The sequence below is a fragment of the Mustela nivalis genome (assembly GCF_964662115.1).
Source record: "Mustela nivalis genome assembly, chromosome: 1".
Taxonomy (NCBI): Eukaryota; Metazoa; Chordata; class Mammalia; order Carnivora; family Mustelidae; genus Mustela; species Mustela nivalis.
In genome coordinates this window covers 207,442,089-207,458,945 of record NC_139020.1, presented here as the reverse complement: position 1 = coordinate 207,458,945, position 16,857 = coordinate 207,442,089, and the positions used below count along the sequence as shown (strand labels likewise).

General features: G+C 53.3%; 1 protein-coding gene across 1 annotated transcript; it reads left to right on the top strand.

Moving 5' to 3' along the window:
• Positions 1-2,357: 2,357 nt before the first annotated feature.
• Positions 2,358-16,681, top strand: MAST1 (microtubule associated serine/threonine kinase 1). Its single transcript, XM_082683709.1, has 19 exons — positions 2,358-2,478; positions 2,565-2,697; positions 2,777-2,844; positions 5,880-5,965; positions 6,055-6,263; positions 9,545-9,683; positions 9,806-9,938; positions 10,075-10,240; positions 10,342-10,443; positions 10,604-10,726; positions 11,110-11,219; positions 11,911-12,089; positions 12,167-12,414; positions 12,748-12,954; positions 13,167-13,396; positions 13,722-13,844; positions 13,963-14,099; positions 15,005-15,192; positions 15,296-16,681. The coding sequence occupies exons 1-19, from the start codon at positions 2,398-2,400 to the stop codon at positions 16,552-16,554; spliced, it is 3,921 nt and encodes a 1,306-aa protein (XP_082539835.1). The 5' UTR covers positions 2,358-2,397; the 3' UTR covers positions 16,555-16,681.
• Positions 16,682-16,857: the final 176 nt, after the last annotated feature.

Here is a 16,857-nt window from a genome sequence, read left to right as displayed (position 1 = left end):
CTGGGATCGAGCCCCGCATCGGGCTCTCTGCTCAGCGGGGAGACTGCTTCCTCCTCTCTAAATCTGCCTGCCTCTCTGTCTACTTGTGATCTCTCTCTGTCAAATAAAATCTCTAAAAGAAAAAAAAAAGAGTCAGAAGATAATTAATAGGCATCAGGGCTGGGACTAGGATGAGACAAGTGATTCCCCGCCCTACAAAACATGAAAGTAATTGTTGAAAAGTAGGTGTATTAATACTTAACATTATTTTAAGTATTTTACTTATAACCAAACCAGAATTTGTTAGAATTTTACTTCCCTGGTTTTAATGAAAACAAACTCATCAATAATATTTTCATTAAAACTTGATCACTGAGGGGTACCTGGGTGGCTCAGTCAGTTAAGCAATGGGCTCTTGGTTTTTTTTTTTTTTTTTTTTAAAGATTTTATTTATTTATTTGACAGAGAGAAATCACAAGTAGGTAGAGAGGCAGGCAGAGAGAGAGAGGAGGAAGCAGGCTCCCTGCCGAGCAGAGAGCCCGATGCGGGACTCGATCCCAGGACCCTGAGATCATGACTTGAGCCGAAGGCAGCGGCTTAACCACTGAGCCACCCAGGCGCCCCAATGGGCTCTTGGTTTCAGCTCAGGTCATGATCTCAGGGTTGTAAAAGATCAAGCCCCGTGTTGGGCTCCGGTCTCACTGGGGAGTCTGTTTGATATTCTCTCTCTCCTTCTCCAACTAACCCTCCTCCAACACACTCTCTCAAATAAATAAATAAATCTTTAAAAAAAAACAAAAACGTTAATCATCGAAAAACCACGTATCGGTTGCCATACACTTTTCCTTTTGCTTCAGCCTCCAGTATGGCTTGACACAGCCCTCCTGGGTCCTATCCTTGTTTAAATTTTGTTATTTTGCTTGTCAGAGGTTTTTGCATTATTTTTTTCAAATACTACATTAAAATATCAGTTATCTCGAAGACTGAGATTTTTGGCATCAAGGTGAGTGTCTCACTGCCTCACCCTGGTCTTGGCCCTGAGAGGCATGATAGAGAAATTCATATACGGCTTGTTAGAAGGGGCTTCATGGAGTAGGAAACCGAAGTGTAGTAGGGTAATGGTGATTGAGGACCCAGTCAGGAGCTGGGGTGTGATTTTATTTTATTTTTTATTCTTTTAAAGATTTTAGTTATTTGTGAGAGAGAGAGAGCACAAACACGGGAAGCAGCAGTGAGAGGGAGAGAAGCGGGCTCCCCTCTGAGCAAAAGCCCAATGTGGGACTCGATCCCGGGACTCCAGGATCATGACCTGAGCTGAAGGCAGATGCTTAACAGACTGAGCCACCCAGGCATCCCATGGGGTGCGACTTTAGAGTGGGGCAGTGGGGTCAAGGGAGGCCTCCATGGCGAGGTGACAATGGAGCAGAGACCCAGTGGAGCAGAAGTAGGAAGCTGCCCAGGGACTGGAGAGGAGAGCGTGCCAGGCAGAGGGAGTCGAACTTGGCCTGGAATATAGGGTTGTTTTGGAAGATGAATGAGTGAAAGTTTTAGGACAGTGCTGACTCTAATCATCATCTTTTTTTAAAAAATATTTCATTTATTTATTTATCTATTTATTAGAGAGAGAGAGAGAATGCACACAGGCAGGGGGAGCAACAGGCAGAGGGAGAAGCAGGCTCCCCACCGAGGAAGGAGCCTGATGACCGACTTGGTCCCAGGACCTTGGGGATCATGACCTGAGCTGAAGGCAGACAGTTAACTGCCTGAGCCACACAGGTGTCCCTATCATTATTATTTTTTTAAATTTAAATTTAAATTTTTATTATTTTAAAAGATTTTAGTTATTTATTTGACAGAGAGATAGAGAGCACAAGTAAGCAGAGCAGCAGGGAGAGGGAGAGAGAGAAGCAGGCCCTCTGCTGAGCAGGGAGCCCCATGCGGGGCTTGATCCCAGGACCCTGGAATGATGACCTGAGCTGAAGGCAGCTGCTTAACCAACTGAGCCACCCAGTCGCCCTCATTATTTTTTTTTTTTTAAGGATTGATTTATATTTGAGAGAGGTAGAGAGAGGGAGCGTGCACGTGAGTGGGGGGAGGGGCAGAGGGAGAGAATCAATTGTCAAGCCAACTCCGTGCTAAGCGTGGAGCCCATTGTGGGGCTCGATCTCAAGACCCATCAGATCAGGCCGATGAGCCCAAACCAAGAGTCTGCGGCTCAAGCAACTGGGCCACTCAGGCGCCCCCATCATCATAATTTTTACAGTGTGGCCTGGTCCTCAGTTTTCTCACCCGTAAAATGGGACAACAGCAGCACTGTGTACCCGGTGGGGTTGGGACAGGGGCCGGGCTGAAGCAGGGCGCCTGTGACCCCCACCCCCACTGTGCCCGCCACCCCAGGCCTATGAACGCTCGGAGAGCATGGAGGTGGCCTTCGTCACTCAGCTGGTCAAGAAGCTGCTTATCATCATCTCGCGCCCCGCGAGGCTGCTGGAGTGCCTGGTGAGGGCCCTAGGGTAGGGGTAGGGAGCGGGGCAGGGGGAGGCGGTCTTGGAGCCCGCTGCCAGCCAGTCCCTGCCCTGCCTCAGGAATTCAACCCGGAGGAGTTCTACCACCTGCTGGAGGCCGCGGAGGGCCACGCCAAGGAGGGCCACCTTGTCAAGACCGACATCCCGCGCTACATCATCCGCCAGCTGGGCCTCACCCGTGACCCCTTTCCAGGTGCCGGCTGGTGGGCGCAGCGGGCTGTGGGTGGACCCGCCCGGACTCCAGCCTCCGCTCACTGTCGGTCTCTTCCCAGATGTGGTGCACCTGGAGGAACAGGATAGCGGCGGCTCCAACACCCCCGAGCAGGACGACCTGTCCGAGGTAAGGCCCGACGGTCCAGCTGGTAGCGCTCTTGCTCTGCCCGGAGAGGCCCTTGCCACCTGGCTCTCTGCCTTCAGCCCAAGTGGATCTCTTGGTCCTTGCTCCCAGCCTCAGTTTCCCCGTCTGAGGATTGGGTTAATAATAATAGCTGTTCCTCCATGGGCTTTTTTCCCTTTGTGGTAAAATACACATAATATACACCCGTGTACACATGGTACATAAGATGTGCCATTTTGACCATTTAAAAACATTTAAAAAAGATTTTGTATTTATTCGAGGGGCAGCTGGGTGGCTCAGTCCTTAAGTGTCTGCCTTCTGCTTGGGTCATGATCCCAGAGTCCTGCATTGGGCTCCCTGCTCAGAGGGAAACCTGCTTCTCCCTCTCCCACTCCCCCTGCTTGTGTTCCCTCTCTCACTCTCTGTCTCTCTCTTAAATAAGTAAATAAATAAATAAAATTTTAAAATAAAATTTTTAAAAATTTATTCAAGAGAGTGAGAGAGATGTGGCGGTAGAAGCAGAGGGAGAGGGACAAGCAGACTTGGTGCTGAGTGTGTAGCCCAATGCGGTTTGATCTCACCACCCTGAGATCATGACCCCAGCTGAAACCAAGAGTTGGATGCTTAACAGACTGAATCACCCATGAACCCCCATTTTAACCATTTTTAAATGAACAATTCACTGGGTTTTAGTACAATCACAATGTTGTACGGCCATCACCTCTATCTAGTTCTGGAACATTTTCATTACCCCCAAAGAAAACTGTGTCCTCATTAAGCCATTAGTTCCCATTCACCCTCCCCCCATCAGCCTCTGGCAACCCCTGATCTGCATAAATTTGTCTATTCTGAATATTTCATATATTTTTAAATTTTACCTAATTGTATATTTCCTATAAATTTCCAGGTATTTTATATAAATTCACTTTCACTCTGTGGCCTTTTGCATCTGGCATAACATTTTCAAGGTTCATCCATGTTGTAACGTGAATCAGTGCTTCATTCCTTTTCGTGGCCGAATAATATTCCATTATTGGGATCCGCCATATTTGTTTGTCCATCACCCATGGATGGACATTTGGAATGTTTCTATCTTTTGGCAGTTGTATGAATAGTGCTGCTGTGAATATCTGTGTACAAGTGTTTGGACAACTGTTTCAACTCTTTTGAGTATATAACCAAGAGCAGAATTGCTGGTCATACTGGTAATTTTGGGAGGCCTGCATGGGGTTTTGAGTAGGTTGGATTGTCTGTGTTAACAGCTCAGCATAGTAAAAATTGCCATAGTCCCACCTCCCTGTCAGCCACACTCTGACAGATGTTCCCCATGTCAGGTATTGGCCACACATGTGTTTTTGCTGAACTGCGCAGCGTTTTTTAAAAACTTGAAGCAAAATATAGAAAAGAGAAGATTTTGACTCAAAATCTAGATTGGGGCCTTCTTTTGAAAAAATCAGAGGTTCTGATAACACCGTTGTGGACCCAGCTGGTACTAAGACGGGGCTATCCTATGATAAGGGGTACCTGCCTCTCTGCCACCCGGTGACTCCCACCTGGCCTGCCTGGCCCCAGAAGGCATTTGAACTTGGATCCTTTGTTTCAAACTCTTATCTATGAATTCTCATATACACACACTCTTTCCTTTATATATATATATATATATATATATTTAATAGAATCTCACTACCCATGCCATTTGTTTAATTTTTTGAATAGGTAATGGAATGACATCACTCAAAACTCTAAAACTCTAAAAAGGTATTTATCTTTAATTATTGTTTGTAGGATTCTACTCATTCCATTCAGTCAAACTTGTTAATTGAGTGATTCAATTCTTCCATCTCCCTATTCTTTTTTCTTTTTTGCCTGGTTAATCTAAGTTTCTGAGAAGTACTGTTAAATCCTGGTTTTGAGCAATTTCTTCCTGTAATTCTATCAATTTTTTGGTGTTGGATGTTTTTAGGCTACATTCTAAGGAGCAGAGACATTTAATATTTTTATATCAAACATTTTTGTGTAATGTTTATGGAATGAATCACTTCATCCTAAAGAAAAATGAACATAATTTTCAAAAAAGGTATACAGTGAAGTATCCTATACCCACCCTTGTCGCCCACTGACCTATATCCCCCCAAATATTATTAGTATATGTGCTACTGACTACCCCCAAATATGATTAGATAGATCTGTTTTGCCATAAAAACATACAGTACATACCGTTCCTTGCTCCCCCCAGCCCCCAGCATAATAAAATACTTTGGAGGGCCTTCTGAATCAAGGTACTGAGAGATTCCTCATTTTTTTTTTTTAACAGTGGCACAATATTCCTTTACACAGATGCCGCTCGTTTGTTTATTTAACCAATTTCCTATAGATGAACATATGGTTTGTTTCCAATCTTGCAATGGGCAAGGTAATTAATACATATGTCATTTTTCACTTGCAAATCTGTAGCATTAATTCAAAAATGAAATTACTGAATCAAAGGGAACATGCACTTGGAGTTCTTTTGAATGCCAAAGTACCTTCCAAGGGGGTTGTAGCAATTTATACTCCCAACAGCAAGTTATAGAACTACCTGTTCCTCCACAGCTTTACTCAGAGTGTGTAAGCCCTTTGGATTTTTTTGCCAATCTCCTAGGTGAAAAATTGTGTCTTGGCGTAGTTTAATTTGCTCTTCTGCCACTATATATGAGGTTCAGCATATTTTCCTATGGTTAAGAGCTCTAATTGTTCATGTATCTTGCCTATATTTTCTCTTCAATTGTTAGGCTTTTTGTTATTGATTTCTGGAAGCTCTTTATATATTAAGGTGATTATTTTCTAGGCGTCTTTCCTAATGGAAGAAGTTAGGAATATGGCTTCAGAGTCAGGCAGTATGGGTTCGAGTCCTGACTTGGTTACTCCCTTACTGTGGCACTTGGGTGAAGGACCCATCTACCTCCTCCCTGTGCCTAAGATTCCTCACATGTAAATGGAATAACAAGAGTTCCAATCTTATGATGATGGTGGTGGTCGTCTCTACTTTTCCCCTGCAGGGCCGCAGCACCACCACCAAGGCTAAGAAACCGCCTGGAGAGAATGACTTTGAGACCATCAAGCTCATAAGCAATGGTGCCTACGGGTGAGCCACCCGGGGCTCTGGCGGGGGGAGGGTGGCGGAGGCCGGGTGTCTCGGAGGTGATGGCCGGTCCTCGCTTTCTCCCCCTGCAGCGCTGTCTACCTCGTGCGGCACCGTGACACAAGACAGCGCTTTGCCATGAAGAAGATCAACAAACAGAACCTGATCTTGCGCAACCAGATCCAGCAGGCCTTTGTGGAGCGTGATATACTCACCTTTGCCGAGAACCCCTTTGTGGTGGGCATGTTCTGCTCCTTTGAGACCCGGCGCCACCTCTGCATGGTCATGGAATACGTGGAAGGTGTGGCTGCCTACAGGACCGCAGGGAAGATGGGGGGATGCATGCTGGTCATGCTGGCTCAGCAGCTTCTCTGAGCCCTAGTCACCATATTGACTATCCACCTGTATGTTTATCTACCTATTTAATTATTCAGTCATTGATTATCGTCTCATCTGTTTATAACCTAGCCGTCTATTGATTTATCTATCTGTTTTCATTTCATTCAATATAGGACATCCATCAAATACCCACCCATCCGTCCTCCACCCATTCATTTGCTAATCTATAAGTTTTTCTATCCACTCATCCATCCATCTACTCATCCGTCCTATCCATCCATCTATCCACCCATCCGTCCACCCATCCATCTACCCATCCATCCATCCACCCATCCACCCATCCATCCACCCATCCATCCATCCATCCACCCATCCACCCATCCATCCACCCATCCACCCACCCATCCATCCATCTACCCATCCATCCATCCATCCATCCATCCACCCATCCATCCACCTCTCCATCCATTCATCCATCCATCCATCCATCCACCCATCCACCCATCATCCACCTCTCCATCCATTCATCCATCCATCCATCCATCCATCCATCCATCCATCCACCCATCCATCCACCCATCCATCCATCCATCCATCCTTCCACCCATCCATCCACCCATCCATCCATCCATCCATCCACCCACCCACCCATCGACCCATCCATCCATCCATCCATCCATCCATCCACCCATCCACCCATCCATCCACCCATCCACCCATCCACCCATCCATCCACCCATCCATCCATCCTTTCCATCCTATTCATCCATCTGTCCAGCCATCCACCCCATCCATCCATCCAATCATTTGATTATCCATCCCTCTGTCCATTCAGATGATCTGTTATCCATTATCCATTTATTTTAAAAAATTAATAGACTTTGTTTTTTAGAGTATTTTAGATTTACCAAAAAAATTGACGGAAAGTACATTGAGTTCCCACATATCCCCTTTCCTCACAGTTTCCTCTATCCTTGACATGTTGTGTTTGTTATAATCGAACATTTGTTATAATCAAACCAATATAGATACATGATTATTAACTGAAGTCCCTACAGTAGGGTTCACTCTTTGCTTTGCACATCTATTTTTTTTAAAAGATTATTTATTTATTTATTTGTTAGAGAGAGAGATCACAAGTAGGCAGAGAGGCAGGCAGAGAGAGAGGGGGAAGGAGGCTCCCCACTGAGCAGAGAGCCTGATGTGGGGCTCGATCCCAGGACCCTGGGATCATGACCTGAGCTGAAGGCAGAAGCTTAACCCACTGAGCCATCCAGACGCCCCCTCTCTACACATCTCATGTATCTAGCCATTTAGTCACCCATCCATGTGTTCACCCACCTACTCAGCATTCATCCATCCATCAACAACCATGTATCCATTTATCAGTCCAGCACCCACCCTTCTATTTACTCTCCATATTTTGATTTCTCCGTCCACAACTCTGTCTCTAGCAGAGAACAGAGTCTCCCTCCATTCATCTCCAATTTATCCATCAGCCTATCCATCCATCCATCTACTAGCCAGCAAGCCAGCTGCCAATGTACATTTTTTTCATCTGTTTATCCACCCATCCATGCTTATGTTCACCCAAATATTAATTCATCCATTGCCCCAAACACCTGTACTGTGGTTAAGACACACGTGGTCTTATGGAGTCACACTATGCTGCTCCCAAGCCTTTAGTCAACCATCTATTCACTCAACAGATGTCCCCTCATGGTTTTCTTCATGCCACGTGCTGCGCTAGGCACTGACGGCACAGTTGGGACCCAGACAGACACACCTCTCCCTCGTGGAGGTTACATTCTGATCTGTGTAGTCAGACAATAAACAAGCCAAAGGAGACCAGGTGATGTCATATATGAGCACGGCATTTTCAGGGAGAGGAATCCCAGGCGCAAAGTCTCTTAAGTGAGAAGGTGTCTGGATTTGGAGGAGCAGCGAGGAGGCCAATAAAGCCAGAGCCAAGTGAGCAAGCCAGAGGGATGGTGGGGGGAGGTGAAGATGGAGAGGTGATGGGGCTGAGCAGGCCGAGCCTTCTGGAGCCCCGAATGGCATCGGATTTTACTCCTGGTGCAACAGACATCAGCTGTAATGTTTTAAGCGCAGCCGATATGATCTGATTTCTGTTTTGAGGATATCCGTTTGGCTGCTGCAGTGAGGTCAGAAGCAAGGAGACCAGGAGACCAAGACGGAGGTGACAGCACACGTTTAAGGTCATGTGCCTCCTGAGTGTGGCCCAGCCTCAAAGTCTCATTTGGAAGTCAATCCAGCTTGGTTCTCATCATAAGTGTGTGTCAGGATTGCCTAGGATTGTGCCAAATGCAGATTCCTGAGCCCCACCCCTAGAGAGTCTGTCTGATTTTGTCAGTTTCTGACACTGAGCTAAATCTGGCTGAAGCAGAAAGAAAGAAAGAGGTTAAGAAAGAGAGAGAGGGGAAGGAAGGAATAAAGAAAAGAAAAAAGAAAAGAAATTGACATCATTAAAAAAATCATGTCGCTTTCAGGAATGGTTGTATCTGGGTGCTCAAACCAATGTCACCAGGAATCTCTTCATTTCTTGACTCTGCTTTTGCATGTGTGGACTTTCCTCTAGACAGGCCCTGACATAGCAGAGTTGCCATCCAGCAGATGGTAATTTACATCCTATGAGTTCAGCCATCTTTGTGAAAATAGAAGGGAAAGTCTGAGGGCTGATTCACTGAAGCGACCTGGGTTACATGCTGACCCAGCCGCTGCACCTGGAAGAAAATCCTGCCCTTGTAAGAGAAGTTAGGAATGGGTCTTAGGAGACCAAAATACAAATGCTGTTTATCGTAAACCCGGTAGGGGTCAGGAACCTACATTTTAAGGCCCCAGACCCTCAAGATTCAGACTCCAGGAGATCAAGGGCCATGCTCCCAGACTCGGTCAGTAAGTAGGTAGGCTTTTATCTTGACCAGATCTCACCTCCACCATCAACTCCCCGCATGATCCAACAACCTCTCTCTGAGTCTCAATCCCCTCCTGGGTGACACTGGCCGATTAGATTAACTTGGTGGGAATGGCTAAGAGGAGGAGAGAAGCCTGGTAGAGGGCACTCCCCATGGGGCCCGGGGAGAGGAGGCCCCTCTCCGAGCATCAGTTTTCCTTAGCTATAAAATGAGAGGCATGTGAAGCGAGGACATGGTGCATGGTGAGTGCCCAGCTCTGGGCCGAGGGTGCCTCCCTCTTCACGTGGGCCAACTCCTTCCCCCACAGGGGGGGACTGCGCCACCCTGCTGAAGAACATCGGGGCACTGCCCGTGGAGATGGCCCGCATGTACTTCGCGGAGACGGTGCTGGCCCTGGAGTACTTGCACAACTACGGCATCGTGCACCGGGACCTCAAGCCTGACAAGTGAGTCCTTCCCATCACCTCCTTCCCACCCCTCGGGCGGCCCCGGCCTGAGAGGACCAGGAGGGAAGTGGACGTGTGCCTCACTTCTGAGACCCACCTCCCACCACACACACTCCTTGCAGCCTGCTCATCACCTCTATGGGCCACATCAAGCTCACGGATTTTGGCCTTTCCAAGATGGGACTTATGAGCCTCACCACCAACCTGTACGAAGGCCACATTGAGAAGGACGCCCGGGAGTTCCTGGACAAACAGGTGTGTGTGCGGGCATGGGGGTCACTGTGGGTGGAGTGACCTGACAGAACCGCGGGCCCCAGGGCCTAGTGGGGGGCTCGGCTCTCCCTCGAGGCCCCTCCTGCGGCCAGGGCGCAGGCTGACGGCCTGCCCCCAGGTGTGCGGGACCCCAGAGTACATCGCACCCGAGGTCATCTTGCGCCAGGGATACGGCAAGCCGGTGGACTGGTGGGCCATGGGCATCATTCTCTATGAGTTCCTGGTGGGCTGCGTACCCTTCTTTGGCGACACACCTGAAGAACTGTTTGGACAGGTCATCAGTGGTGCGTGCCTCTATGGGGGGGCAGGCGGGGGCCCGGGGACCTGGGCCAGCCCAAAGTTTTGTAGACTCCAAGAGTGACCCCCAGCCCTGCCTTTTCTGCAGATGACATCCTGTGGCCAGAGGGGGACGAGGCCCTGCCCACCGATGCCCAGCTCCTGATATCCAGCCTCCTGCAGACCAACCCCCTGGTCCGGCTAGGCGCAGGTAAGGGGTCTGATTTTTAGAGAAACTAAGGACTGGGAGCTGTTGCCAGAGAGCAGAACTCCAAGTCCAAGTGGTCTGAGGCTATCTGCGGGGCTGGCCTTCGGGGGTCTCTGGAATCGAGTCCTGTCCTCCCCTCCTCCCTCCCCCACTCCCTCTCCAGGGGGTGCTTTTGAGGTGAAGCAGCACAGTTTCTTTCGAGACCTGGACTGGACAGGACTGCTGAGGCAGAAGGCCGAGTTCATCCCCCACCTGGAGTCCGAGGACGACACGAGCTACTTCGACAGTGAGCAGGGACAGGGGGCGGGATCCTGTGAGAGGGGCCCTTGGTTAGGCCTAGGATGGTACCCCAGCTGAACAGGGGACGTCCCAGTTCCAGCCAGAGGAGAGGGCTGAGGTTGTGTTCGGCGCGTGGATTGCTCAGATGCGTGGCCTGGCATGGAACGCCCTAGGTGGGATCTGGAGGTGTGGCTTTCCTGGAGCCTCCAAAAGTGGGGCGGGGACCCAGCCTGGGGGCGGGGCCTGAATCTGACCCGAGATAAGGCCGGGGCCTAGCCGGGGCGTGGCGGGACCTGCGGGCCCGGCTGGAACGAGGATCCGGTTCCGGTGGGGGTGTGATCTGAGGCTGGACCGGTGCCCGCGGTTATGGCCCACCCCCCAATCCCTCAGCCCGCTCAGACAGGTATCACCACGTGAACTCCTATGATGAGGATGACACGACCGAAGAGGAGCCTGTGGAAATACGCCAGTTCTCCTCTTGCTCCCCGCGCTTCAGCAAGGTGGGACAAGGCTGCGCTAGGGGTGGGGTGAGACCCAGGGAGGGCGGGGCCTGGGCGGAGGCGGGTCTTTGCTTCCCCCCAACCACCGCTTGAGGAGGCGGAGGGTGGTGGGTCCGCAGGGGGCGGGGCTGAGGAGACAGGAGAGCAGGGTCCCAGGCGTGAGGTCTCACGCGGGGGAATTACTGAGGGGATAAGAGATCTGGGGAGATAAGGCCTGTGGGGGAGGCAGCCTGGGGGTCTTGGGACTGGCCTGTGGCATTGAGTGGAATCTGCCAGGACCCTGGACAGAAGTGGAAAGGAGGGCCACGGTGGGGCGAGCTAGTTCTGGACGGGGCGGGGTCAGGGGGCCTGGGGCAAGGCTTGGCAAGGCTGGGCGAAGTCTAGCTTTGAGGAACAGTGCCAAGGGGGTTCAGGGCCTAGCCGGGGCGAGAGTAGACATAACTGGGTGAAGCCTGCGGAGGTGGGGCACGAAGGAGGCCATATTCTTGAGGGCATGGGCGGTTGTGGAGAGGGGCCTGAGTTGAAGAATTGTAGGTGGTCGGGGTACTTCTCAGAATTGGGCGGGGCCCGGCCTTGGGGGTGGAGGTAGTTTGGGCGGGCCCAGCAGTGGGGAGCGGATTGGTTCGCGAGCGAAGGCGGGAACTGGGGCCCGAGCTTGCCTCGCACCGCCACCACCTGCGGGCTGGTTCAGGTGTATAGCAGCATGGAGCAACTGTCGCAGCACGAGCCCAAGACCCCGGTGGCGGCAGCGGGGGCCAGCAAGCGGGAGCCGAGCGCCAAAGGCCCAGAGGAGAAGGCGGCCGGCAAGCGGGAGGGCCTGGGAGGCCTGACCCTGCGCGAGAAAACCTGGAGAGGGGGCTCCCCGGAGATGTGAGCAGGTTCAGGACTGGGTTTGGGGGCGGGGCCCAAAGGGGCGTGTCTCTTCTGACCACGACCCCTTCTTGCAGCAAGCGTTTCTCGGCTTCCGAGGCCAGTTTCCTGGAGGGGGAGGCCAGTCCCCCGCTGGGCGCGCGCCGCCGTTTCTCCGCGCTGCTGGAACCCAGCCGCTTCAGCGCCCCGCAAGAGGACGAGGATGAGGGCCGGTTGCGCAGGCCTCCCCGGCCCAGCTCTGACCCCCCGGGCTCGCTGGATGCGCGGGCCCCGAAAGAGGCAGCTCAAGGGGATGGCACCCCCAGCGCTGGGGACCTCGACGCCAGTGAGTGCCCCCTACTGCCGCCTTCCCCAATTCCGCAGTGGCCATGTAGTGAGCACTTAAGTGAGCGTGGTGCTGTTTATGCAAGAGCTCACCCACTCTTCACACTCCAGCCTGGGGATTCTCATCAACATGGGGAACACCCCATATTCCCCGCTCAGTCAACAAATGTATTAGAGCACTCCTCTGTATCAGGAGCTGTGCTCGATGGATACGTTATCTGCTTTCGTGAAACTCACAAGTAAGAGAAGCGGGAAGAGCATTCCAGGCAGAGGGAACAGCATGCAGGAAGTCCGTGGCCTTGGACTGACCCCTAACCCACCTGCTCTGTTGCAGCTGACCGCTCACGCCCAGGTGACCTCTGTCCAACCTCGAAGGATGGGGACTCATCCAGTCCAAGGGCCACCAATGACCTGGTTCTGCGCCGGGCGCGGCACCAGCAGCTGTCAGGAGACCCAGCAGTAGAGAAGAGACCTTCTCGAACCGGGGGCAAAGTCATCAAGTCAGCTTCTGCCACTGCTTTGTCTGTCATGATTCCTGCAGGTGACGCCGGGCTCCACGTAGCAGGGGAGGGGCTGTCTCCATTTGTGCCAGGATAGGCCAATGAGAACACCGTATTTTCCCTTTTCACAATGATTGGCTCTGGGATGGACCAATGAGAACCCTGGGACTTTGACTCGGGAGGAATGAGGAGCAGCTACAGGGAGAGGTTTATCTTGTTGGCCCCATCTCTGACCATGATTCTGTGTCTGCAGTGGACCCCCATGGAAGCTCACCCCTGGCCAGTCCCATGTCCCCACGATCTCTTTCCTCTAACCCATCCTCACGGGACTCCTCACCCAGCCGGGACTACTCACCGGCTGTCAGTGGGCTCCGCTCCCCTATCACCATCCAACGCTCTGGCAAGAAGTACGGCTTCACACTGCGTGCCATTCGGGTCTACATGGGTGATTCGGATGTCTACAGTGTCCATCACATTGTCTGGGTGAGCACACATGCTTGGAGTCTATGTCCCGAGGTGAGGGGTGGGTGGGTGGACGAGAGGGGAAGAAGCCCCCCCCCCCCCGGGATGAGGGACAGCTCAAACTGTAGAACCAGGACCTAGATAAGAGTCCTCTGTGAGCTGTGCTCTCACTTCCATTTCTGAGCCTCAGTTTCCTCATTTGTCAATTGGGGAGAATGATTACTGGTTCATAAGGTGTTAAGAGGGTTGCTGTGCATACAGAGCTCGGCGTCTGGCACAGAAGCGCAGGGAGAATTTTTCGTTACTATAACTCTGACCCTACCCCTGTGGGGTGTCTTGTCCCCAGCACGTGGAAGAGGGGGGCCCAGCCCAGGAGGCCGGGCTTTGTGCTGGTGACCTCATTACACACGTGAACGGGGAGCCTGTGCACGGCATGGTGCATCCTGAAGTCGTAGAACTGATCCTTAAGGTGCGTGCAGGGGAGGGCGCACCCTGCGGGGAGGGCCAGGGAGGGTTGGAGACATCCTGGGGAACTGGAGCTGCCTGAGCAGCCTCCAGCAGAGCATTTCTCTCCTTTCTTCCCCTAGAGTGGCAATAAGGTAGCAGTGACTACAACGCCCTTTGAAAATACCTCCATTCGCATTGGCCCTGCACGGCGCAGCAGCTACAAAGCCAAAATGGCTAGGAGGAACAAGCGGCCCTCTGCCAAGGAGGGTCAGGAGAGGTGAGTGGGGCCAAATGCAGTTGGCAGGCCTATAATCAGCAGACTGAGGGAACGCTTGTGTTTTTGTGGTGGTTGTGTCGTATGACCAGTGGGCGGGTCTAAGGTGGGAGGTGGTGAGAACCTGCGAAGGAAAGCGCCCAGGATAAGTGGCCGGCCGGGCCATCAAGCAAAAACAAGAGGATAGAGAGAGAAGGGCTAGGGAAGTGGGAGAAGTCAGGAAAGGAAGCTGTGCCAGGTTTCTAGGCTGGGCGAAAAACCTTGTGGGAGGTGTCTTGGGAGATGGGCAGGGCCAGCACTTGTCAGTTAAAGAGGGTGCTGTTCGGGAGCCAGTACTGACCTGTCGGATAGATAAAGACTGGGAGGACTGGGAGAAGGGATTTCCATGTGAAATGAGCACACTAGGCAAGACCCAGCCAACTGAAAACGTTTCTTCCCTTTGAGGTAGGAGGAGCGAAGAGAGGTGGGTGGGGCCAGGAGACTTGTGTTTTGATCTGAGGGTTTGGCGGTTTGGCCTGGAAAGTCGTTGAGTGGGGATTTGAGTGAGAGGAGCCAGGCAAAACTTGAGTCAGGTGAATTTCTTCCAGCCCTCCTTAGGTAGGTGGCCGCTGGTGGGGAGGGGCTAGAGAGGTGGGCGGGGCCAGAAAATGATGGTCCTGCGTGGATGGGTGTTTTCCGGGTTTGGGCTAGGGGTTGCCTGAAAGGAATGGGGGCCTGAGCTGGGAGGAGCCACATGGGACCAGCCTTAAGGGAAGTTCTTTCGGTTTTGATAGGTGGGTGGCAGCTGGAGAGGGAGGGGCTAGGAGGGGTGGGCGGTCCCCAGGGGCCGACGTGCGGCCCTAAAATGGAAGGAAGCCAGGAGTTCTGGAACTTGGTGAAGGGTAGGTGGCCCCCTCTTTGTCCCCCAGCAAGAAGCGCAGCTCCCTCTTCCGCAAGATCACAAAGCAGTCAAACCTGCTGCACACTAGCCGCTCGCTGTCGTCGCTGAACCGGTCGCTGTCGTCCAGCGACAGCCTCCCGGGCTCGCCCACGCACGGGCTGCCTGCACGCTCGCCTACCCACAGCTACCGCTCCACGCCCGACTCCGCCTACCTAGGTACGCTCTGCGCCTGCGCGCGGCGGGCCGAGCGGCGCAGGGTGGCGGGGCTGTGCCCTGGCTGTGCCCGCAGCGCGCGACAGCCCCTCTCGCCCACCCGCAGGCGCCTCCTCCCAGAGCAGCTCGCCGGCGTCGAGCACGCCCAACTCGCCAGCATCGTCGGCGTCGCACCACATCCGGCCCAGCACGCTGCACGGCCTGTCGCCGAAATTGCACCGCCAGTACCGCTCTGCGCGCTGCAAGTCGGCTGGCAACATCCCCCTGTCGCCGCTGGCACACACGCCGTCCCCGACACAGGCATCGCCGCCGCCGCTGCCAGGCCACACGGTGGGCAGCTCGCACACGACGCAGAGCTTCCCTGCGAAGCTGCACTCATCACCGCCGGTGGTGCGCCCGCGCCCCAAGAGTGCCGAGCCCCCGCGGTCGCCGCTCCTCAAACGCGTGCAGTCAGCAGAGAAGCTGGGAGCCTCGCTGGGCACCGACAAGAAGGGCGCACTGCGCAAACACAGCCTCGAGGTGGGCCACCCGGATTTCCGCAAGGACTTCCACGGCGAGCTGGCACTGCATAGCCTCGCCGAATCTGATGGTGAGACGCCCCCCGTCGAGGGCCCTGGCACACCTAGGCAGGTCGCAGTCCGTCGCCTGGGCCGCCAAGAGTCGCCCCTGAGCTTGGGCGCGGACCAACTGCTGCCTGAAGGCGCTCCCAGGCCACCGGTGTCCAGTAAGGAGAAGGAGTCTCCGGGTGGTGCTGAGGCCTGCACCCCACCCCGTGCGACGACCCCTGGGGGCCGGACCCTGGAGCGGGACCCCAGCGGTACACGGCACCAGAGTGTGCAGACAGAGGATGGAGTGGGTGGGGTGGCCAGGGCTGTGGCAAAGGCTGCGCTGAGCCCAGTGCAGGAACACGAGACCGGCAGGCGCAGCAGTTCGGGTGAGGCAGGCACACCCCCGGTGCCAATTGTCGTAGAGCCTGTGCGTCCGGGGTCCAAAGCCGTGGCACCCCAGCCTCCTGGTGCAGACTCCAAAGGGTTGCAAGAATCCACATCCCTGGTGCCTCCTGTTCCTGAGGTCCCCCGGGGTCGGGAGTGCTGGGTGCTGGAGGTGGTGGAAGAGCGGACCACGCTGAGCGGGCCTCGGTCCAAGCCCACCTCCCCCAAACTCTCTCCAGAACCACAAGCCTCCTCCCCAGCCCCCACAAAGAATGCACCCAGCAGTGCAGGGCCCCCAGTCCCACCCACTTCCCTCTTGGTCCCAGCCACCAAGCCTGAGGTGGGGCTGACCTCCCGGTGCCCTGCTGAAACTATACCCCCAGCAGGCCTGACCAAAAAAGGTGCCCCCTGTCCCACGCCTCCAGGCCCGTAGCCGAGGCGGCCGCTGGCCCTGCTCTGTACAGCCACCTGTATACATATGTACACATATAAATAAAGTGTGTCTGTGCTGTGTGAGCTTTCTGGGGCTCACCCCACCCCTGGCGGGGCAAGACATTGTGTTTCTGCCCCCTTGCCTGTGTGTGTCTCGAGGCCTGAATACCATGGAGAAGGGAGGTGAGTCTTGGGTATACCCTTCCTGTGGTCCTACTTTGGGTCTCACTTATGCACCAGCTGTCCCCAGACCTTCAGGGAGAGAAGAAGGGCTGTAATGTTGTCTGGAGTCCCAGTCCCCACT

Coding starts and splice junctions, on each gene's coding strand:
- MAST1 (XM_082683709.1), top strand. CDS start 2,398: ATGGAGGTGGCCTTCGTCACTCAGCTGGTCAAGAAGCTGCTTATCATC. Junction 2,479..2,564: donor CGAGGCTGCTGGAGTGCCTG/GTGAGGGCCCTA, acceptor GCCCTGCCTCAG/GAATTCAACCCGGAGGAGTT. Junction 9,684..9,805: donor CGGGACCTCAAGCCTGACAA/GTGAGTCCTTCC, acceptor CACTCCTTGCAG/CCTGCTCATCACCTCTATGG.